The sequence below is a fragment of the Cygnus olor genome, chromosome 3 (assembly GCF_009769625.2).
Source record: "Cygnus olor isolate bCygOlo1 chromosome 3, bCygOlo1.pri.v2, whole genome shotgun sequence".
Lineage (NCBI taxonomy): Eukaryota > Metazoa > Chordata > Aves > Anseriformes > Anatidae > Cygnus > Cygnus olor.
The window spans coordinates 16,758,886-16,782,893 of record NC_049171.1 but is presented as its reverse complement, the minus strand read 5'-3'; the positions used below and the strand labels follow the sequence as shown (position 1 = coordinate 16,782,893).

Below are 24,008 nucleotides of genomic sequence, written 5' to 3'. Positions count from 1 at the left end.
ACTTCATTCTAGAATCTAAGTTACAAATGACCAAGTTCTTTCTCCAGTCTGTTTAGCTACCACAATACTCACAAGAGCTACTGAGAAAGGTAAGGGGAAAACTACAGGGAAAAATATACTATATCTTATAAGTGAAATATTAGCTCTTAAATTCATTCACGAACTACATTAGTTTTCAACTACTCTATTTGCCCACCAAAGCCACTGATGCAGTGTTAGTGAACTGCAGTTATGATTAATGCACACCCATTACTGCTGGAAAAGCAATGAGATGCTAAAATTTCCACACCACGTGACTACTCATTTACCATTGAGGGGTCTGTGGGTGAAGAAAGCCCCTCATCAGCATCCTCCTTGATAACATCCTAACAACAACAAAATATTACGGTTTGGGTAAAATAATCAAGGGCTAAACGAAAAATATGAAGCAAACAATGAATGAGAATGATCTCATATCAGTACATAAACGACACACACATTTGTTTTCCGTTAGTGATTAAAGAAAGATTTCAAAACCTTTTGATAGCTTTGCTCAACGTATCAATATCCTAAAATTAGAGCAACTGACAAGTGAGGTTTTTACTGACTTTTTTTTAAGCTTTCTTTAGTTCTTAATTCCATTTGAACAACCATCTATCAGTAAAATAAATACCGTTAACAGGAATTTATTCTATAGGAAGCTAGGAAAGTCTGTTCATTCTTCCTTTTCAATGGATAAAGCTGAATTATACTTACTTATAAAATCATGCTGTATCTAATGCACACTTAAGATAAAATGTATTTTGTTCTACTTGAATTTTTAAAACATTGCTTTTAACTTTGGCCTTCCAATTTGTAGCATTCTTTACAACATTAAGGGATGTCCTTTTACCTTCTTCAGATGTCATAGAATTTGTATTACAAAAATTTGAATATAAATTTACCAGTAGCATTCTTTTTCTTATAACACGCTATATCAATTTATTGTAGCACAGTTGGAATGTTTATTGAAATATTTTCCTGCCAATAGTACAGGTTTTGATACCTGAATTAGTTTTCATCTTTAAGTAATTTGTAAAGTTAAAACAAAATACACTTTAAATTACACATTAATAACACCTTTGCTTAAACTATTTATAAAATAGAGCTTGCAGTTGTCTAATACCCAATCACCATTAATTACCTTCATTCGCATTACACGCTATATTTATTGTTTAGGTTAGTATTTGAATTATCCTTCAAAATACTTACTAGGCCATTGTTCTGATCTCTGGACAAACTCGTTTTTAGTGGTGGACGTGAGATGAGATGAGAACTGCCAGGGTAATACCTTGGCATGTAAAGATATGGGGCAAAGAATGGCTATGGGAAAAAAAAATGTAACAAAAAAGGGACAAACAATTACACAAATCAAAATGTAGTAATAAAATAAAACTTATTTCAACAAAGCACATCCTGTAGTTGAGTTTAACAAAGTGAAAAGAGCAATTATTAACAGCTTTCTTTACTTTTTGCATTTAACAGAAATCAATCAAAAGCACTGGAGCGAGTTCTTCAAAACCCCTCAGCAACTGACCCCCTTCTACTCCCTTCAATGGCAGTGGGTGCTCTGGCACGGTCTGCTGGAGGAACAAAGTTACACACTAACATCTGATTTGAAAATGTGAAAAGGATTTACACTTGTGATCTTTTCACTAACCTCAGCGCTACTGAAATCAAAGTTAGATTCTCAGTAAAATTCAGAATGTTTCACAGGACAAAATAATTATACACAAAAAACTGGATAGATAAAAGCATCACTAGAGCTTCCCATGCTTATGGTAACCAATCTGGAGGTTTGTTGGATTTTTTTCCTTCTACAAATAAGAGACTTTAACATTATAGCAGAAAATATTTAGGCTTTGTTTAGTTAGAAATATGCCTCTGTGTGTTGTTCAATTACAAGTACCATTTTAAAGTAAAATGTTAATCATCATAAAAAAAATATCACAAACATTTTTTAAAAACAGAAACATTTTGTTTCCCACAAATACAACTTAACTCTAATCACACTTCTTGTAACCAGGTAGCCTTTTATCCCTTTTTACTAATAAGTTTAAAGAAAAGCAGCTACCCAAGTTTCCAAGTTTTAACAGCATATCAGTATAAGGGGTCCAAACGAGAACTTGGACTACAAATAAAGTCACTTCTAAGAGATACAGGGATCTAAAAGTTACAAACACACTTCCTTTTTAACGAAGTGCTCCAATCCTTGAAGTGCTGAAATTAATTGTACGAACACATTTCCTGAAATCCACACACTACCCACTGGCATGCGATTAAAATGTGTGCGCATTTGAGAATGGCAAACCTTGTGGCTAGTAGTGCATTTAAGAAGCGCTTTCCTAATATTGTTAAAATTTTGTTTATCTGTGAATTTGACCTAGGTTTTGAAATAAAGACCTTAATTTCCCTATCAGTTTTCTTTTAAAGCAATGCAATGGAAACAACAGAATGCTCAGACTTCAGGATAAGCAGGATTATTGATTAATTCCTTATTATTATACTATTAATTCATTACCCAGTTCCCCCCCAAAAAATCTTCAAACTGTATTTTCATACTTAACATTTTAAAATTATATTATATAGGTATTTAACAAACAAAACATAGTATTTGGTTTGTGTTTCTGCACATGACAAGATTATGAGTAGTCTACTGCACCAAATTCAGTGTAGACTAAATAATTTTATGACCTGATGGCCAATCTACGAGGGAGGAGTAAAATGTGTTGAAATATTCCACTTTGGATTTATCAATAAGGACAAAAAAACAAACAAGCAAAGAACTCTGCATTCAGAAGCAGTTGTAAATGAATGGAGAAGTTAAACTTTACTTCCTGTGTACAACAATTATATGGCATATGCTCCAACTTTGAGTAATTATGAAAAAATACAAACTGTTCCTGGACACTTGTATACAATTACCACAAAAATTTCATATGCTCTTCCAACATACGAAGTTATGTGATATGCATGGTAATCATTAGTCTAACTGTGGGAGTATGTTTTTGTGTGATTTTTAATTTTACTTGGATAGGTAAGAGAAACAATATCTAGGCTTTGCCATACATTTACTGGCTGGTACAGAATGATTCAGAAAATACATTGATTTAAATTTATCTCACTGTCATAAAGCACACATTCTATGGTATGTTGTGGAAATAAACTTTTTTTGAAAAGGGTTTTATGTTACTTCTTAAATAATTAAATGCCTCAGTTTTCCATTAACAGCTTAAACCACGTGGAAAACCCACAAGGCATGAGAGGCTTAATTATTATACTGCATCCAAGTGCCTAGCTCTCACTGCAAAGACTATCCTCTGAAACATCGTGAGCACCTGCTTGTTGGTTGCGAGTCATCAAGCTACGAAGCGATGAAAAAATTTTTCCAATAAGGCAATTATACCATAATTTTTTTCACAATTTCTATTTATGCCTTGTGCACACTTCAGCTGCTTCACTGCTTCCAAACTGTGGAATCAATTCTCCAATATAAGCCTAAACTCTGCAGTCTCCAAGTGTGATAATACAGATATCATGAAAATGCGAGACGAGTATAAATCCATGCTGGGCATAAACCACTGCAGAGCTGTTCTCCAAGTCTGCAGATAGCCTATGAAGTACAAGCCTGGCCAAGATATCAAAGAATTTGCTGCTGGTCTGAAAAAAAAATAAAATTCTCACATACCATAAAGTCTAGATCCCGCTCAGGAAAATCCCGATTAGACTTGCCTACTGCTCTGACCTCTCCCACAGGAAACGTGATGTCAACAACGGTTTATGACAGCAGCAATTTTGGGAAGCCGAACTTGAGTCCAACTTGTTGCCAGGGAACTGGACAGTAATCTGTACACCTCGATCACAGTCCAATACTGAGAGCCAGAGGGCCAAGTTGAAGAGCTGCTAAACTGGACTGTAATCCCTCCTTTACAGCTATGCACACAGAGAAAGGGGCTTTAAACCAAAAACAAGTAGATTATGTGACTGGAAGTGCAAGAATAACACAGGAACATCTGAAGAAAAAAGCAGAAACATACAGAGTAATAATAATAGCAATAATAAAGAGTATTTCCTGAAAATAAGCAACCTGAGCTTCTCCCAAGAGTTCAATGTTTGTTCGTTTGTCCTTAAGGACAAATGATTGCTTATAGAAAACAGGACAGGAACCATTTACTATTCAGAAAAATGGCAATGCATCTATACCAAGAACTTAAGAGCACTTTGCCATAAAATTCAGGCATTTCCAGAGCAGCATTTGACTCCGTTGTGTTTTGTCATACAAATATCCAAGACCTCTCTTAGATACTCCTGGTATTATTACTGGGGAGAGCCTATTCTTCTATTACCGTTATTTTATTAAATACTATTCTTACAAAAACCTGAGAAGTGAAATGCCATTTAAAATCCTGAAGAAAACTACTTTTCAGTCTAAATTTTCTACTATTATAAAGTTCTCCTCATTTATCTCAGTATACAGTGTTCATGACAGCATAACTCCATAGAAGAATGTAATAAATGTGTTTGTGTCAATATCTGGAAGTGTGAACCACTAAAAACCTAGATACCTAAAAAAAAAAAAAAAACTAAAACAAAAACCTAAATACCCTAGAAGGGCAGTACAAAAATCCAGAGAAAGGCCAAAACAGAAACATGTTAGTCTTAAGTAGGCAGAAAGGAAAAAAAAATAAGCATATCTTTAAGTCCACATATGCACATAATAAAAATGAATATATAAACTGCTTGTAAGAACAGCTATGACTCTCTAATAATTGCTTTTGTACTGATTATTAGAGGCATAAAAACATACAAGTTTCAATTGTATATTACCACACACTTTTAACCTTGTCATGTACAGTAACACAGACAAAACCAGGACTTCCAATTAAACGCTCACTTTAACAAAGCTGTTACTATCAGGAGGAAGATTCATGTGATCAGCATCAATCAGTACTGGACTACTTCGAAGAACATGTCGTTGTAAGTTATTTTCAATAAAACAGCATATATGCTCAATACAGTTTTAAATAAGAATAATTTTAGAACAGATAAAAGGTTCTGTGCTACACGTACTCTTTTCTGCCTTCGTCAACAAACACTGATTTAGGATAACTCAGTATTTTTCCAGCTTATTAGCTTGAACATAACATACTATCAAACTTTGTTAGTTAAAGCTAAGGGCATTTCTTATATATAGAAGCAAGCCATGAATTACATCAGCTTTCTGATTTTCCCTGATAGCACTGCAGAAAAGAACAAAAAATAAATAAAAATACTGAATACATTCCACAAAAATAGAAAGTAAATTAATTGTGGAATGTGCTCAGAGTTTAAACAACTATAAACAAAATCACCCTAAATAGATCAGTACTACAAATTTTAATGTAAAACGCAACTAAAAAAGCATTCTTCTTAACTGTTGTCTCATCTAATAAGCAGATGTATACCTCAGCAACTTGGAGCAATGTTAAAAATAGTTCATCTTACATTGTTTAGATTAAATCACACTATACAGTGAAGTATTGCAACTTTCAAGTGAGCTGTGCACAGGACTATGTTTTCTAATGCCCACAAAGAACTAAAAAAATGTATGATTTATGCAATTTATTTTAATTCTTTTAAACTAGTGCAACATTGGTTATAAGAAAAGATCCCAAAATAAGAGAGACAAAGGGAAGACATACGTCTAGATACATTCTTGTGATGTAGTTCCTCACATGAGTTTTTGTATGGTTTAACTTGTCACCAAGAAAAAGCCAGAACCTCTTCTAACAACTGTAAGCAAGTATGGCAGGACTGCACAGTTTACCGCTCAAGAAGTAATAAATAAATAAATTGAGCCATGTCTAAAAACAATTTGACCTTTTTTCCCCTTGTTGAATTTGTTTTTCTAATGCAATTTACCGCATTTCTCAATGAGACTACAATGACTGAACATTACTGTGAAGTTTACCAACTTTTGGGCTTTCGAACAAAACTCCATTTCCAAATATAATTTGCGTGGTCTTTTAAATATTTTATAGACTACATCTGCAATATTACCAGATTAAATGAAAAGAACGTGAATTGGTTCTCAATTATTTACCCGATTGTAGAATGGATGCTGAGGTCCTGTCATACCACTATAGTAACTGCTATGAGGCTGGGGTGATAAAACTCCGCTGTTGAAAGGTCCGTTGAACGAGGTTGTAGAAGAGCAAGCTGATGAAGGCTGACTGAACAGAGATGTTGCTCTGGCAGGTGCCTCATGTAGAGGCAATGTTGGATAAGGAAGTCCTCCTATATTCATCTGATCCCTTGCAGCACGAACATCTGAAAAATAAAAAAGGCAGGAAATTTAACTTGAAAGATTTGAAAAAGTTTTGATTTGTTTGCGAATTGTGTCCAAGTCTGGGCCCCCTGCTACAAGAGAGATGTGGACAAACCAGAAAGAGTCTGAGGCCAGAGGGCTACCAAGATGATGAAAGGATTGGAGTACCTCTCCTTTGAGGAGAGGCTGAGAGCTGGGGCTGCTCCGCCTGGAGAAGAGGAGGCTCGGGGTGATCTTATCCGTGTCTATCAATACCAGAAGGGAGGGTGCAAAGAGGACAGAGACAGGCTTTCAGTGGTGCCCAGCACCAGGAGAAGAGGCAATGGGTACAAACTGGAACACAGGACGTTCCGTTTGGACATCAGGAAACACTTCTTTACTATGCAAGTGATGGAGCACTGGCATAGGTTGCTCAGAGAGGCTATGGAGTCTTCCTCCTTGTAGATCTTCAAAAGCTACCTGGAGATGATCCTGGGCAACCTGCTCTGGGTGGCACTGCTTGAGCAGAGGGGCTGGATCAGACGACCTCGAGGAGGTCCCTTCCCACCTTCACTATATTGTGATTCTGTGAACAGAATTATGCCATCCCACTGCAGCTATCAAATGCAGAGAAGGAAGTTGGGGAAAAAAAAAAAGTCAAAGAATTCCAGTTGAGGACTGAAGAAAGTAAGCTTCACATAGAAAACAGTTGAGCAAAGGAAACCATTAATACCTAAATTCAGATCCTACTTAGCATACTGCCATACCAAAAACTCATAAGGATCCTGTTTTAAAGATACAGCTTTCTACAAAGCTTTAGCATCTCTAAACAGGTGGACATGTTAGGATGCCTTAGCCTTACTCCAGACCCAACAGCAATCCCTAAGCAGTGCCATACCGTAGGTCACAGCAGTTCACTTCAGCAGCAAGTGGTCATTGAGCAGAGCATTTTTGCGTAACAGCACATACCTGAATCTGATTTCATTTTTGAGACTACAAGCTAGTTTACAGTAACTTGTGAAACAGATACTTGCTCTACGAGCAGTTTAAATATCATTCTAACACAGACTGAAAAATGACTGATAAGTACCAACTGCACAGGTGTCTAGTAGGGGAATACATCAAAAGGAGACATTCCATTTTGTCTCCCTGGCTTCAGTTCTAAAGAATCTGACTGATGCTACTCAAAATTGTTAACAATGACCTGAAAGTAAACTTGCATTTCTACTAATAAAATATTGTGTAATACAAAGACAGCACGTGCTGTTTTTCCACAACTGCTAAAGCTGTCTTTGACTACCGCTAGTACTTCGCCCACTTTAAAGGGATGCTTTGCTCCACTATGATTTGGCCTTTACAGAAAAGCTACAGAGTGAAGTGAACCCTACTGAAGTCAGGTCAGATGACGGGAAGTTCTGATTTGATGAACAAATCAGTGTTCTGTGTAATATGCAAAGTAGCTCCACCTAAAATGAAAAGTAATAATACAATTGTCACTTTCCATTTATTTGAAAAAGCATACTCACCTGCAATGATTTCTCGTAGTTTAGGGTCTAAGTTGACTGTACATGGCAAAAATGTTCTTACATCACGTGCTACAAGAACAGGTGTTCGGGAAGATAAAAATACTTCAAAGTTCCGTATATCTCCATCAATTTCAAGCAGAGGTTCAACGTCTTTAGTCGTTGGGATATTCTTTGAAATTCTGGTTGAAAAAAATATAAATAGGTTATAAACAAACCACATTAGAGTCTGACTTTCATAGTGAAATACTATGGAAAAAGACTGTCCAGTACAGTTGCATCTGTTCTCCTGTTTGCTGGAAAATGGAGAGAATCCATAAAAACCTGCACTGTCTTCAGAAAGAACAGTTTAGCATTTACTAATATGCAAAGACCATCAAACTTCTAAGTAGTCTAATCTAGCTGCAAGCTGCAGAGAAATCTCAGAGAAGCCATACAGAAGACTAAAATCAGATCAGAAATTTATAGATCAGTAAAATCAAATCCGAAGTAAGGGCAAGCTAGCATGTGTCAGCATTAACCTCAAACATTCATTCAAACTCTAATAAATAAATTAGAAATTCCACAATTAAAATTCTAACTTTTAAACTAATCTCTCTTCCAACAGGAACAGTCAGGCATCTTAGACATTAATCAGAATCCAACGGTGAGTGATTTCATAGTAAAAGAGAGGAAAAAACAGTACCTGCTTTTCAATTATTCACCTTCTTTAAAAGGCAAGAAGTCACACGTATACAATAACAGAGGAGAACAACAAAACAGTCAGACATGATCAATATGGTGGACTGTTGATGCATTACATTCCTTTCAATTCCTTTCAATTTTATTAGGTATTAAAGAAAACACCTAGTCTGAATGGACCATGTACCTAAGAAATGGAGGCTACTGCTATACTATGCTGCTATAAGCATCACCTACAAATAACTTTATTCACAATGATATTACATACTCCTACACTGGAGAAGTAACCAAGTATAAAAGCAGGCGTAGTCTATTCTAACAAAGGTTGTGATCCTGCAAAACATGAGCTGCACTTCAGATAGCACTGAGATTATTCACATTATGAGATTATTCACATAAAGCCATATGTAAGGCTTCAAGGGCTCCAGCCCTAGAATAGAAGGTGAAGTTTCTGTAGAAAGAGAAACTTGAGACTCAAAAGTAGGTTACAATTTCAAAGAATGGAAACAGTTCATCCTCCATTAGCATTTTAAAAAAAGAAATAAATATCTAACAGGAGTTAAATGATCCTCACAGCAATGAATGAATGGTCAAAAGACAGAAATTTAACATGGGGCAGTATCAAGGTAAAACTTGTACACTCAAATTCTGAGAACTGTCTATTTTACATTAATATTTGGCTGCTACCTTAGGGTTTTCCATTTTGCCTTATATCAAATTATAATTAAACTGACTGTAAATGCAGTTTTTATATGTTTTTAAATCAAACAACATATATCTTAAAAACTGGAACATTAACATGCATTCCTGTTATTCATATTTACTTTGAGTACTCTAGGCAAGAATTTTGATTTTGCCAATTTTAAACTAAGTCAGTTTTTAAGGCAGGGACCGAAGAGTTAAAGAGTGGCCTAGTTCAACACTTAAATCTAGAAAATAGAATGCCGAAAAAGAATGTGACACAGATTTAAATAAACCACACAGCTGATGAATCACATGAAACAAATTAGCTGAATTTTAATGCCAGCTCTACTTAAGTCTGAATGTGAACAGTGTTCTGACTATGATGAACAAAGCTACTGTTCAGAAGCCAATAGCCCACTGCTGGTGTACAGATTGAAGTCTCTATTCTAACTTCCTGAGCTCAATGGCTTAAGCTACATCTTTGCAAGACATATTTATGTAAATGATAATCTTTTGGCAAAAAGCCACCAAAATCATAGGTGCCTGTACTTCTCAGATGAAAAAAAAAAAGTTTAGCAGGTAAAGAACTTCAAGAGTTGCTTTTGCTGGAATATAAGCACACGGATCTAAAAATTAAGTACTGTGAACACCTTATTCTCCTTTTGGGGCTAGATTTTCCTGAAGCAGAAAAATTACTCTTTCAATCTGAAACATCAAAAGAAGTATCAGTGTTGCTGAGTGCCTGCTTCCATTAGAAACTACCTGAAATTACAAGGAATGGGACCAAGATGGAACATTACATTGACAGAAGTAAAACTTAAAAACTCATCCCACATGTCTTTCTATTAGTCATTTAAAACTGTTTTCAGTGTGGATTAAAAGTTATAATCCAATAATGATTGGTTATTTCTTGATTTTTTTCCTCCAATAAAATAATTTGTTATAAAGATGCACAGATAAATCGTGTTATCTCCCATTCGAAAGACTGTGAATTTGCTCTAAACTTTTTCTCGTTTTGGTTCATCTTGCATTTCCATGACTGACTTAGAAGATAACCACCATGGTCCTACAGCACCGAATGCTGCTGGCACAGACTAAAGGAAGATGCTAAGCTGTCAGGCTATACATGACACAGCCGGCCCTTTCACCATCTACTGCTGGAGATGGTCACCACCCCAGGATGTGGCCCTGCACCACCAAGCCAGGTGGTGGTCAAAACACAGAAGCATTGAGCAGCCTTAGAATCATAGAATTAAAGAATCATTAAGGTTGGAAAAGACCTCCAAGATCATCTGGTCCAACCATCCCCCTACCACCAATGTCACCACTAAACCATGTCCCTAAGCACCACGTCCAACCTTTCCTTAAACACCCCCAGGGACGGTGACTCCACCACCTTCCTGGGCAACCTGTTTCGATGCTTGACTGCTCTTTCTGAGAAGAAATGTCTCCTCATTTCCAACCTAAACCTCCCCTGGCGCAACTTGAGGCCTGCCTGGCCATCACCTTCACCTCCCAGCTTGCCTCCTGCTGTGGTTCAACCTGTCCTGATGCTCCCTGGCAGGTGGAAGGTTGATTTCTGCCAGTCTCCACTCCTGTAAGGGCCGTTCTCCCTGCCCTTCCCAAACCTCTCCCCCTGAAGGTGAAAACAAAGGCATCCTACCAGTTCCTCTTCACACACCTAAACTTTTTTTCCTCAGCTTTTTACAGCACCAAGTAACCAGGCAAATAAGTCATTTAACTTCTGCACTCCATAAAAAGCAACACACCTAATTAATTAAAAATATTAAGCGATAGAGAAACAGAAGGCATGTCATGTTTTATTTATTATGTGCCTTTTAAGTTTTTCTCTCAATAGAGTTTAAGATAAAGCTTAAAACAATGAAATCTTTTCTCTTTCAGAATGACACAAAAACATTTTTTCCCTATAGGTCTGATGCTAAGAATAAACCTTGAAGATTTGGGCCATTCTGGAATGCAAGATAAAATTTTCATGCTTAACAACCTGATAATTAGATATCTGATCTCTTAATATCTAATAAACTGATACTAAGAATATAATGCTTAGCTCTGAAATTATTTATCCTGTTCTTCTCAGATCTGCTCAGAAAAGCGATGGTATCTGCAGTCACAAGGGTGTACTTCTTCTGGATTAAAAGCTCTCACACAAAACACTCCGTAACATTTAAAGTACTATCATTATATTAAGAATAGAGCAAGTGAGCTGCAAGTATTTTTTTCAAACTGCAACAGATAGTTTGGACATTGGAAGAGAACATTTGTTCACATACACACTTGTATAAGAACAGGAATAAAAAAAAGTCATCATGCAGTCAACACTAAAAGGGAATCAATGCTTTATTTTAATAAAGGCAAAAAAGGAAGCTATAGTTCAACATAGCTATCTAGACAAAAATTATGAACCCCTCAGTGCATATTAAGTAGTACAGAGACTTCACTGAACAGATGCAATAGCTATTTAAAAACTCCTATTACCATAGGTATTCAGGAAAGCTTTCTTTGCAAAACTAAGTATCCAAGCCAAGTAACAGCAGATGAAGCACCTCTTCTAAGTGCTCTGGTTTTGATAACTTCAGAAAGAAAAAGCATTTTGATCCTTACAAGGCCGATGCCACTGATCCATATTACAAAGGTCTGATTTTAATTCAACTTCCCAGAATACCTCAGCACTCTTTAAAATTAAAAAAAAAGTTAATACAGCTACAAATGCCTGAATTCATTCACAACCAACTACACAAAAGAATTTTAAAAAATTGATATATTTATTAAACAAATGGAAAAGCAGCAATATGGAGTAGCAAAGAAGAATTCAAGACTACTCAAAACAGCTCTGTAAACAAAAAAGCAGTTATATCTCACTAACTGAGAAGTCCCACCAGATCATTCACACGAGTGAAATATGAGAATACCGTTTTCAGCATTTACTCCAAAGAAAATCAAGTTACAAAGCTACTTCATGGCTTTATGCAGGGCTTCTTTCTCTCAAGACCTTCACCTGTAAGACTTCAGCATTTCAACAAATATTTGCAGGTCCTATAGGATTAGAAATTGCTATTGGTCATCCTAGTCTCCAGCACAGGATTCTTTTCCGGGGCTACATCATAGCATACAGTTTAACTTCAGAACTGGGCAAAAGAGCAGTCCTCCTCCAGAAGCCCAGGGCAAACACCTCACTCACAGAAGCACGAGTTCCACTTCTCAGAGAAAGGAGGAGACCAACCTATCAATCTGTTGCAAATGCCATCCAAAATTGGAAGGCAAAAAGGTACAATCACTATACTACATGAATAGTTAGGTAATAGGTTAGTAACATTCAAGTCAGCTAGGACCAAAGGCAATTTACTTCCTTTATGCAGCCTTTGGATTACCTGAGCCATTCCATATATTGCCCATCTGAAGCAGCTTCCTATGACAGAATTGACCTACTGAGGCATATTTATTGCATGGTGACATGAGCAAGTCATTGCAAGCAATACCATCAGCTTCCAAAGAATCTGATACCCCATGTTACTGCTCACATGCTTTTCCACCACTAAAATAGGACCAGTTTTTTCAGAATATGAAGCAAGTATTTTATCTCCTGTTTTTCCTGAGAAAGTGGATACACGGCATTTATTGAAGATTAAGAGACAGGATACAGGCCACTAGCTGTGTATAGCTACAAGATGCATTTACAGCTTATTATCTTACCCCACCATGTTTTCCCATACTCTGAGTTTTTGAATAAATATTCTAACTTTGACAAGTATGTTCAGCAGGCACAAAGCGATATTTCCAATTTTACTTCCCGACTTTGACTCCCCCCAAAGTATACAAGCCTCATGAATTGACTTACATGGCTAAAAATAAAAGACTTGTTTCCAGAAATCGTTTATTGTGTTGCTAAAATTAAGGCTTCTGTGTCCTGCCCTAAACTAATATCACTCAGTAAAGTTTACAGGGATTGGAAATACACACAAGTTTTTTGTTTGTTTTTTTTTGAGAGGGAGAGATGTCATTAATGCACATTAAAACTATTCTGTAAGCATTTAAAGAATTATTTAGAAATGAATTCAGAATAATAAGAAAAAATACAGGCTGGGTGTAGAATGGACAGCAGCCCTGAGCATGTTGGTTGATGAGAAGCTCAACATGAGCTGGCAATGTGCCCTTGCAGCCCAGAAAGCCAACCGTACCCTGGGCTGCATCAAAATAGCATAGCCAGCAGGGTGAGGGAGGTCCCCCTCTGCTCTGCTCTCATGAGACCCCACCTGGAGTCCTGCATTCAGCTTTGGGGCCATCAGCACAAGAAGGTGTAGTGGGTTTACATGGCAAGGTTTTGGTAGCAGGGGGCCATAGGGGTGGCTTCTGTGAGAAAGATCTAGAAGCTGCCCCATGTTTGGTAAGGTCCCCACTGCTGACCAGAGCTGAGCCAATAAGTGATGTTGTTTTGTGCCTCTGTGAGAGCATATTTAAGACAGGGGAAAAAAAACGCTGCGCCACACAGCAGCTGGGAGAGTGAGAGGAGTGAGGAACAGCCTTGCAGGTGCCAAGGTCAGGGAAGAAGGAGGGGGAGAGGTGCGGAGAGGTGCTGAAGGCGCCAGAGCAGAACTCCCCTGCGGCCTGTGGTGAGGACCATGGTGAAGCAGGCTGTCCCCCTGCAGCCCATGGAGTACCGCGGTGGAGCAGGGTTCCACGCTGCAGCCCGTGGAGGAGACCACGGTGGAACAGGTGGATCTGCACCGACGGAGGCTGCAGCCTGTGGAAGATCCCTGCCGGAGCAGATTCTGGGCCGGACCTGTAGCCCATGGAGAGGAGACTATGCAGGAGCAGGTGACCTGGCAGGAGCTGCTGCCCGTGGGGGACCCAGGTTGGAGCAGTTCGCTCCTGAGGGATGGACCCCATGGTACGGACCCATATCTGGAGCAGTTCTTGAAGAGCTGCTGCCTGTGGGCAGCCCACGCCGGATCAGTTCACTAAGGACTGCATCCCATAGGAAGGACCCCACAGCACAGGGGAGGAGAGTGACCGAGAAGGAGCGACAGAGAAGCAGCGCTATAGACTGACCATAACCCCCATTCCCCCACGCCTTTTGGGGGGAGGAGGTGGAAGAGGGTGGATGGGTGGGAAGGTGCTTTTAATTTCTTTCCTTTGTTTCTCACTCCTCTAGCTTGTTAGTAATAGGCAATAAATCTTACTATCTCCCAACGCTGAGTCTGTTTTGCCCGTCACAATAATTACTGTGCAATCTCCTCACCCTTTCCATTGTATTTTCTCCCCATTCCTCTTTGAGGAGGGGGAGTGAGAGAGCGGTTGTGTTGGAGCTCGGCTGCCCACCTGAGTAAAACCACCACAGAAGGACATGGGCCTATTAAAGCAAGACCATAGGAGGGCCATGAAGATGATCAGGGTGCTCAAGCACCTCTCCTGTGAAGCCAGGCTGAGGGAATTGTTTCAACCTGGAGAAGAGAAGGCTCTGGGGAGACCTTGCAGAGGTCTTCCAGTACCTAAAGGGGACCTACAGGAAAGCTGGGGAGGGACTGTTCATCAGGGACTGTAAGACTAGGACGAGGAATAACGGGGCTTTGGGCAACCCGGTCAAGTGGAAGGTGTCCCTGCCCGTGGTAGAAGCAAATGATCTTTAAGGTCCCTTACAACTCGAAGCATTCTATGATTCTATTACAAAGATAAAAATAAAAGGCAAAAGAGCTTTGGAGAACTCCCTGTGTTGTTCTGATCAGCTTTTCCTCCACTCCTTTTCTCTCCCTAGCATCTTCTCATCTGAACTCCCTTCTTACTTGTCACACCCTCTGGTACTCTCTTTGCTTCTGTTACGTCATGCCTCATGCAGGTCTGTTTAGTACACAGTCTGGGAAATGATGATCTACTACTCAGTTGGTATGCTGCCTATTAATATTGAGACCACACTATTTGCACCATGAGAAACATAACTATGTGCCCCACATTATAAGTACGAGACAATAAAAGGAAACTAAGAAAAAAAAACAAAAGGCAGGTTAAATATTTAGAGGTAATGCCTCACTGTGAGGTCTACAAGAGTAATCAACTGTCTCCTTAAAAGAAGTGATTTATTTAAACCTGGCCTGGGTAAAAGATTATTGTACAGAACATTATGGCCAGAGCGATGAACGTGGCACCTTTGGTTTCTATAATCACTAAAAAGCTACACTTCTTAAATTAATATATCAATAGATTTTAGACAAGTTGCAAATCCCCCAAAAGTTAATTTTGCCCTTTTTATTAAAAGATATTTAAACAGTGTCAAAACTGGAATTAATATAATAACCTTCTAGAAAAGTTACATTTCAAGTGATCTTGCTCATTTTTAAATCGCTAGAAATTTGCGGAAAACATCTAACATACTTTTTAGAAGAATAATTTAGTAGATACTTGTCTCAAGCACTGTAATGGAAAAGTAGACAGATAATGCTTATCATCAGTTTTTATTTTACTCCGTTTCTTCTTACTTATGTATATTAACAAAAAAACTCAAATGATTTAGACAAAAGCTTTTAGCTCAACACATAATTGCAACAAAATTACAATAATTGTACCAATTAAAATAATCCTGAATGAACAGTTTGTCATCTTAATGTTCCAATGGTTTACAGAAGGATCTACTTAATTAGCTGAAATTGCTTTCCAATGTTAGTATCAAATGTCATTTGTTAAAAGTTGAACGATTTCGAAAATAATTTAACAAAGCAATTTTACAAAACACCAAGAACCAACATTTTCTTTTCAGCTGAATAAAGCAAGCAGATGTGTCATCAAATTGCTATAAAAATAAATGAGCCTTTATATGTGGAAAAATAAATTTTACTACTAGTGCTACTGAATACTATTTTCCTTTTTTTTTAAATGATATGAAATTATTTTATTAAAGAAATTGATTTCATTTATGCCTTGGTGGTATTTTTAGTACACTGTAAATACACTTTCTTGAATTGAAGTAGTAAACAATGAAGTACCAATATTCAACTACAGGTAAAACAGCAATGTTTTAACCCAAGTCACTTCCTGATTTAGTTCACACGGGCTTATCATACAAAAGATTTGAACTTATCAGTAAAATATGGCACCCGCGAAACCACACGATACAACTCCAAATTCACAATAATCAACCATTGTTAGATTTGCTACTAAATTAGTCTTTACCAGTTTAACCTGGGGTGGGGAAAAAGAGGATGAGTTGTCCAGTAACTGTCTAGTAACAAGAGACTAAGTTTTTCTCTGGTTACCATTAGCAGAGGTAACTGTTTCTATGGCTACTTCCAAAAAGGGGTAACTTCAATAAAAAGACTGGGGAGAGAAAAAAAAAAAAAGGCAAAATCTTACACCCATACTAAAACAGGGAAGACAGTATCTAGAACCGAAGAAGACAAGAAATGCCAATACTTTCCATGATTTATGTATCAGTCAGAGCAGATGTCTTCTACAAATTATTCCTTAGAATGTTACAACACTTGTAAAACCATTAAAAAAGTATTAAGTGAGCTATGGCTGGCTTAGATCCTTTAGTCCTGCAGACAAAAAGAATCCTGAGTAAAAGAAAGCTATTATGTTACTCTTCTAAATTTGGTGTTTTTTGCTTTGGCACATTGATTTGCCATCCACTATAGGTAGGCATGCCGATGTATGTGCAAATACTGCAGAGGTTATATTCGGCCAGACTGATTAATGAATTGTATGTTAAAACAACGGCAACTTACAGCACTGAGGAAAGCACAACCATTTTCTCATTCTGGAAGACATCTCATTTTTCAAACTCAAAGACTTAAGATTCTTGATTTCCATAGTCTTCCTTAGCTTCCAAGAAGCATGTTTTCAAGGAAATTAAGTAAAGGGTGGAGCTCCTAATCTGAACAGATGGTTTCTGAGAGTTTCTTCTATCTTGAGCCAAGCTATAATGTTCTAATATTTTGAACGTAACGAGTTTAAGAATAGGCATGTCACAGAAATTCTGGGACCAGCAACAACTTGCCAATATCTTCACAAAGCTCGGTTTCAGCAAAGCCTGGGAAAAGAGTGATGGTTAAGATGTCCCTCACAACATCCCTCATGACAAGCAGAGCAAGATCAAAACCAGCCGGTAGGAAACGCTTGAGCAGAAGGCCATGTGAATACCTAAATACTGTGTCATCGAACAAAATGTAAGTTCAGTTCTAGGGACAAGGACTCTTCTCCAAGCACTAACATAGTGAGTCAGGGTCTCCCTTAGGGCATCCTCCCTAGACACCAGTTTTCAGTTTTATTTCTTACTGTTTCACCATGTAATGGCTAGAATTATGTTCAGAACGATAAGTCACCTAGATCCCATCTGCATGAGAGAGAGGAAAATACTCACCACGGATCTATCAAATTTTTGAGTCAACGTTCTATCCCCAGTGGTATCCAGACATGACCATGAGGAAATTCTTACAGACTAACATCAACTTCACATTGACTTTTTCCTTCCTACCCAAGGAGCCCTTCACAGCAAACAGGTCATTAAATTGTCCTGGTAGGCCACAATCTGTTCCCTGCCATTTTCCTTTCAAAGGACAATTGGCACTTCACTCCATTGTAGTGTCCAGGCCTGCCTGGGCAACTCATCATGTTCACCAGGATCTGAAGGTTTCTGTGAATGGCCATAGAGCCTGCCCCAATACCTGGCATAACTGCTTTAAACGCAGAACGTTATATAAAATAGCCACTGCCACTCCTCCCCTTCTACATGTATTTTTGAATTAAATTAGCCTTAGCTGCTGTGCTGTATGCTGAATTTGATCTTTTCCTCCTGTTGTAAAAATGTTCAAGATACTTACTTATTTGCGCTCACTTTTTAAGGGCATCAGCTACTGTCTCTCAAGGCTTTAGATGCAAGGAAAACACTACAAGACTCAACTTAGGCCTCTCATTAGCAGTTCTGGCTATTCACACTGGCAGAACTGTAGATGCTGCAGGATCTTCTGGAGTAAAAAATTAGACATCTGCAGTTTTTCAAGTGTTTATAAGTTTGTTTAATCTTTTTCTGAATTGCACTCTTGAACTCAAAGAGCATATATGTGCCTGTGTAAACCTTACCTTATTAAAACTATGTAAACCTTAGCACGTGGAACAGACTTCAATCAGCTGAGTCTGCCAAGCCACAAGCAGCCTTAAAAAGTGACAAGGCTGCTAAAGCCACCATATCTAGAAGAGAACTGGGTAGCTCACACATGCAGCCTCTCTCATTAACAACTGCAGAATTCAGAAGGACAAGTGCCTACTGGCAAGATGGTTACAAAATCACTTCAGTGACTTCTAGGAACATCCTCCAATAGACAAAGCACAACAGATTTTAGTTCTTGCCGTGGTGAGGACATGAAAAGAGGTTTACATATTATATGGACCATCTCATTTACTGAGTAAACTTAATGAGGAAAAGAAGATATTCCCTCTCAATCAGTTTTAGCATCAAGATTATTAAATTGACATAGTATCAAAATCAAGTCACTGCTTTCTATAGCCTAAAACAGTAGAAAATACCAAACAACATAAGATGGCTCAGAGGCTCAAACTGAAATGATTAACTAAGGTCTCTATGGAAAAGAAATGACTCAAACAGCTCAGACTCTAGGAAAACTTGAGACTCCAAAACAAAGAAGAGAAAACATTTTTTTTCAAGAAAAAGCAAAACTAGGATAGGATTCCTCGCAGCATAGGAAGTAGGACAGTGATGACATTCACAGAAAAACATGAAGTGAAACTAGGGCTCTTCTCATCCTCTGTAATCTCTCTTCTACTTTAGTACATCCTTTTTGAAATGCAGTGACTAGAGTCCCAGCATTCAAAATTTATATACATAACAGATTTCTTTAATAAAATAATTTCCTTTTATTTCTTTGCTAATAATTCCTACAGACAATTTCCTTTTCTGACTGTTGCTGAGCACTGAACATATTTTTTTTCAGAGAATCATCAGCAACGGATTTGTGAATTCCTTTCCTAGGTACAGATTTACAGCCCATTACTACGTTAGCAGGATTACAGATGAGATCATTTTCCCTGCTATGTTATGATACATATAACCACAATGACTTGCATTTGCAATTTGCTCATAGCTACTTTCACAACCCTCCACAAAACAGTTGTCCTGATTTTATCTCCACATTGTATTTTCTCCCTCTGTCCAAGAATTTACAGGTACATCAAAGAGCTCAAGTACTATCTTTTTAAACCTTATCTGCAAGTTTCTCGTCAGCCTCTCTCTTATGTTTTGCTTCCCTCTTCTGCTTTCCTCAATCTTGACTGCTATTACCCTCAATTTTAATATTTGTAAATTTATTAGGGACATGGTTTAGTGGGTGACATTGGTGGTAGGGGGATGGTTGGACCAGATGATCTTGGAGGTCTTTTCCAACCTTCATGATTCTATGATTTTAACCAAGATCCTGATCTAAGAGCATTTAGAACTTCCAAGATTTCCAAACATTACATCACATTCTTTACATACTCACTGATTCATTTGAGAATTCAGATTTCTTGAAACGTATCTTCTCTACAAAAGCCACTGTGGCTTTTCTCAGTATATCCTCTATTTAGACCTGGCACTCGTATTCATTCTGGTGTCATGGATATTTTATGTAGTCTTCAAACAAGAGCACATTCCCATGGTTGGCCAGTTTACAAGTCTGAGAGGTATCGGTTGCTAACATTCAGTAGAAACTTGCTTTAATCTGACAACTTAATTCTCTGACAACTTCATTCACAGAATGCCCAAGTATTTTATTACACCTCAGGGTTTTAAAACATTTTTTTCTGCAACTTCTATGTGCCATTTTACCACAGAACTGACATTAGGGAGACTCTTCACAGCAACACAGAAGAGAACTCAACACAACGTAAATGCAGTGAAATATTAACTGTGTATTACAGTTATAAACAAAATGGTAAAAACAATGAAACCAGACCAGGAAAAACATGTGGCTAATAGCCACAGAATAACCTAAACACCAAAAGAGAAGGAGAACACAATAGATGAGAAATCAAAATGGCACACTAACCTAACAAGGAAAGAGACTGCATGAAAAACCTGATGGTGAAAGATTACTTGAAAAGGCAACAGATAAACCCAACACAGTAACTACTGGTGCTAATCAGTACACCAACTGGAAAGCTGAACATAAAGATCCAGACCAGCAATGGCTGGAGAGTAAGAGGATAGAAATGAGACCACATAACAAGTCAGTTTAAGGCAATAAGAAGATTGAAGATATTTTTCTGCAGAATCTGGACTGAAATTCAACGCAGACTCAACATTTTTATTTTCAAAATTGGACACAATTACAAAACATGTGCTTGCTGCTCTCTAACAAAGGAAAATTATAACCCAGCACCTCTACCTGTTACTAAGGGAGAACTAAGCAACTCCAGCCCACAAGGATTGTCCACAGAGATGTGCCTGTGTTGCAAATTGAAGCCTTATTTTGTTGGGTTTTGTTTTGCTTTGTTTTATACAACTTAGGGAAATCCTGCCCACGCAACATTCAATAGGATCTCCCATCTCTGAGTAGTATGACACAGGAAAAATATGACTCCTGAAGAACTGTTTTCATACTCATCAATAGTCTTCCATATTCACCAGCACAGTATAGAAAAGCACTAGCAAATTTATTTTCTGCAGCAATCCTTCATGATAATATAGTAGTTAGCTTTTTTTTTAAGCTGAAACAAAGATGTATATATTTTTATTTAGCAATAAATTTTATACTCACTTTTTCTTCCAGAGCACTTCAGCTACTGAAAGCAGAGCTCCCACTAGCTTCAGACACAGCTTTGAATACTCAAGACTCGCTAACATCAGCCTGCAGAATCATAAGCTGTATGCCATCTCCCAGAGGTACAAATACCATCCAAGTGAAAGGTACGATAGAGGTGACTAAGTACAGCATCACACAAACTCCGACACATAGTTCTAGAGCAGCTTTCAGTTGCCTTACTTTAGTTTTCCTGTTCCACTGAATTACAAGAGACAACAGCAAGATGTGACGGAAAGCAGCCCTCCCCTTTGCTACATACCTGTCTACATGGTTTACAAAATTAAATTCTGGAAATTACAAGACAAGATTCCTCTGTGGAAAAATAGCATATGATCATTTAAAATCATGTATTTTATTTGCAGTTAATTCCCTTCTGTGTATGCATTGATTTTATTCTTCCATTTCTTAATGCTTGATGACCATTTGGATTCTTTTCCTTTAGTTTTATATGCTGTGAGTGCGTTCCTTATTCTCTGAAATACTACTGAAAAAAAAAGCATCTAGTGAAGAAGATCACTAATTTTAAATATGAACACTGACAACCCTCAGACGAACAAGAAGCTGTGAGCGCTGCATGGGGCAGACAGGTATTCTGCTAGTGCCACCTGCCGGCACAGCCCCACAGCATCACACTCCCTACAGCACATACTGCACTGCACACTGAGAAGCTGGCCGTAACCTGCCTCCAAAGATACAGCAGTAAAACAAGATGTTATTACCACCTGTCATACCCTCAGCGCAGGCACAAGATATCTGTTGCAACTCTTCAGTTGCGGGTACCTGTAGCAGATCTATCCGTCACGTTAGCCTCCTGCCCCACACGATCTGCAGCTCAGAGGAAGAGCTCTGACTGTACGGGAAGCTTTGCGACTCAAAGTCTGTAACACAGGAACTGTTCAAGTTGAAAAAAGTGACTATAATATTAAAGCATTTTCCTCATATGGAGAAAGTGATCAAATGCTGAAGACTCCTATAGGTTTAACAGAACCTCCAAAATTGCCACCCTCAAAAGGAGGTGCCCAAGCAGAGCCTTCTCCTCACACACTCAGGATTAAGAAATGCATCAAACCCAAGGAATTATTTGCAGCATCACAACAAGAAGCATTCTGACACAAGCTATTCAACACTAGGCAAGTTATATTCTTGATCCTGTTCTAAAGTACTGAAATGTTCTCAAAAAATCCTTCCAGAATAATAGCCAGAGAAGTAGTAACAAGAACACAGTTCAGGAGCAGAAATTATGTAAGTATCAAAATTGGTATCTATTCACAAGACTCCAAATGGGAAAGCTGTTTTTACGAACTAGAAAACCTAAGGAAACAGAAATTGAAGTTCTAAAAGAGGAGCTAAACGAAATACCCGCTTCTGAACTGATACAGAAGCAGATATTCAAGCCAAATTATTTCAAACAGTAGTAGATAAAGAACAGCAATGACATAGAAAGGATTATTTTGGATAAAACAATTTTTAGAGCATCAGATAATCCTGGAAAAGAGTTCATAGACCTTTTCATACTCAGCATATGGTAAATATAATCATCCAAGTCAGGCAGATGAGACCTCAGCTTTATCACTACATCAGGAGAGTTGTATATTTAGTTCCTTACACAGGTTCAACAGAAGTGGGTGAGAGAGACATCACCTCTCTTCCTGAGCATGTAGCAATGTTATGATTTTTTTTATTGGTTAAAAATAGCCAACTTCCTTGTAGTTTTTATTATTTCCATATCAAATTGTCCTGTTGGTACTTCTTCGCAGGAGAGAATCCTGAATATAGGTCTTGGCCTTTCCCTTGCTTTCCTGGTGTTGCAGATACCAATACAAACAAGCATTACCTGAAGATAATCATTACCTTCCCTGTTCCACTATATGGTACAGGGTTCTTCAAGTTACAGATCCTTTATACACTATAAATGGATTTAAAAGTTTATTAATGCTTATGTAATGCATTGGCAAGCTACTCCAGTGGCTATACTACTTCCAAACACAACCTACGCAGCAAGAGGACTCATGCAACCCCTCCACGCCTGAACTAATGAATCCTGACACACTCCAGTTGGCACTGAGTACCAGCCATTCAAGTGTCTCTACTAACAACAAACAATCCAGAGCCTGAATAAGTCCTTCACCTTCAGTCATGACTGTCCTCTCCTTCTCAGGGTGGTTTACCACAAATTTAACAGCTTATATTGGAATGACTTGTACTACCTGTTTCTGAGAATAATTCAGCTCTCTCATACTTCCTTTGCCTCATCAGAAACTACATACACATTGGTATATCTTGAAGACAGCGTTGGACTTTGATCACTCCAAAGTGATTCGTTACTGCTGTTGCTAATAATCAAAAGGCAGTAATGAGCCCCACAAACTAATTCCAGGTATACGTTTGTAGCTAGGTATGTAAAGGCTCTCTGGTGAAAGAAGAGTATTATTGTACATAGCAGAAGATTGACAATGTCCCAACATACGAAGTACAAGAGACATCACTACAGGAGAACCCAATATGATGAAAGGATTAAGATCCCAAGTAAGAGAGTTAAGCAACTGTATACAGCTTGTCAGCAGGGTGATGAAATAAACAGAAATAACTGGAATTTAGCATTACTGGAAAGGGAGTGCTTACATATTTATTTCAGAGTAAGAATCTCCCATGTTTACTGTGTACTGGTACAAACTGGATTTTAAAACAGAGACTAAATTGCATGTGACTAGAAAAATCATTCCAAAAAAAACCTCAGCAGGTAACTACCTGACAATGCTAATTACCCTCTAGCGTTAAGCAATAAATGGCAACAGGGAATGAAGAAAAAAAAAAAAGGAAAGAATCTGTATCCATAAAAAGGTTTTGCTTAGATATAATGTTAAGATCCTTCAGAAATAGTGGCACAGACTATTTCTTCCTCAGGACAAAATCACCTGTTCGTTTGGCCCTAAAATGGCTTAGTGTAAAACTGTTTAATAACTTTAAAAGGAAAGAAAATTGAGGTTTTCCTATTTTCCATAGTTTTAAAGA

General features: G+C 37.9%; 1 protein-coding gene across 6 annotated transcripts in view; it reads right to left on the bottom strand.

The window, feature by feature from the left end:
• KIDINS220 (kinase D interacting substrate 220) overlaps positions 1 to 24,008 on the bottom strand; it is a 73,552-nt gene that overhangs the window by 13,568 nt on the left and 35,976 nt on the right. For 4 of the 6 annotated variants that reach the window (XM_040550485.1, XM_040550482.1, XM_040550484.1 and 1 more), the window contains exons 23-26: positions 7,831 to 8,009; positions 6,101 to 6,327; positions 1,231 to 1,341; positions 309 to 365 (exon numbers count right to left, since the gene is read on the bottom strand). In XM_040550485.1, coding sequence (XP_040406419.1) covers positions 309 to 365; positions 1,231 to 1,341; positions 6,101 to 6,327; positions 7,831 to 8,009 — 574 coding nt within the window. The remainder of the gene's footprint in view (positions 1 to 308; positions 366 to 1,230; positions 1,342 to 6,100; positions 6,328 to 7,830; positions 8,010 to 24,008) is intronic. The other 2 variants (XM_040550486.1, XM_040550487.1) reach the window with 2 other exon arrangements.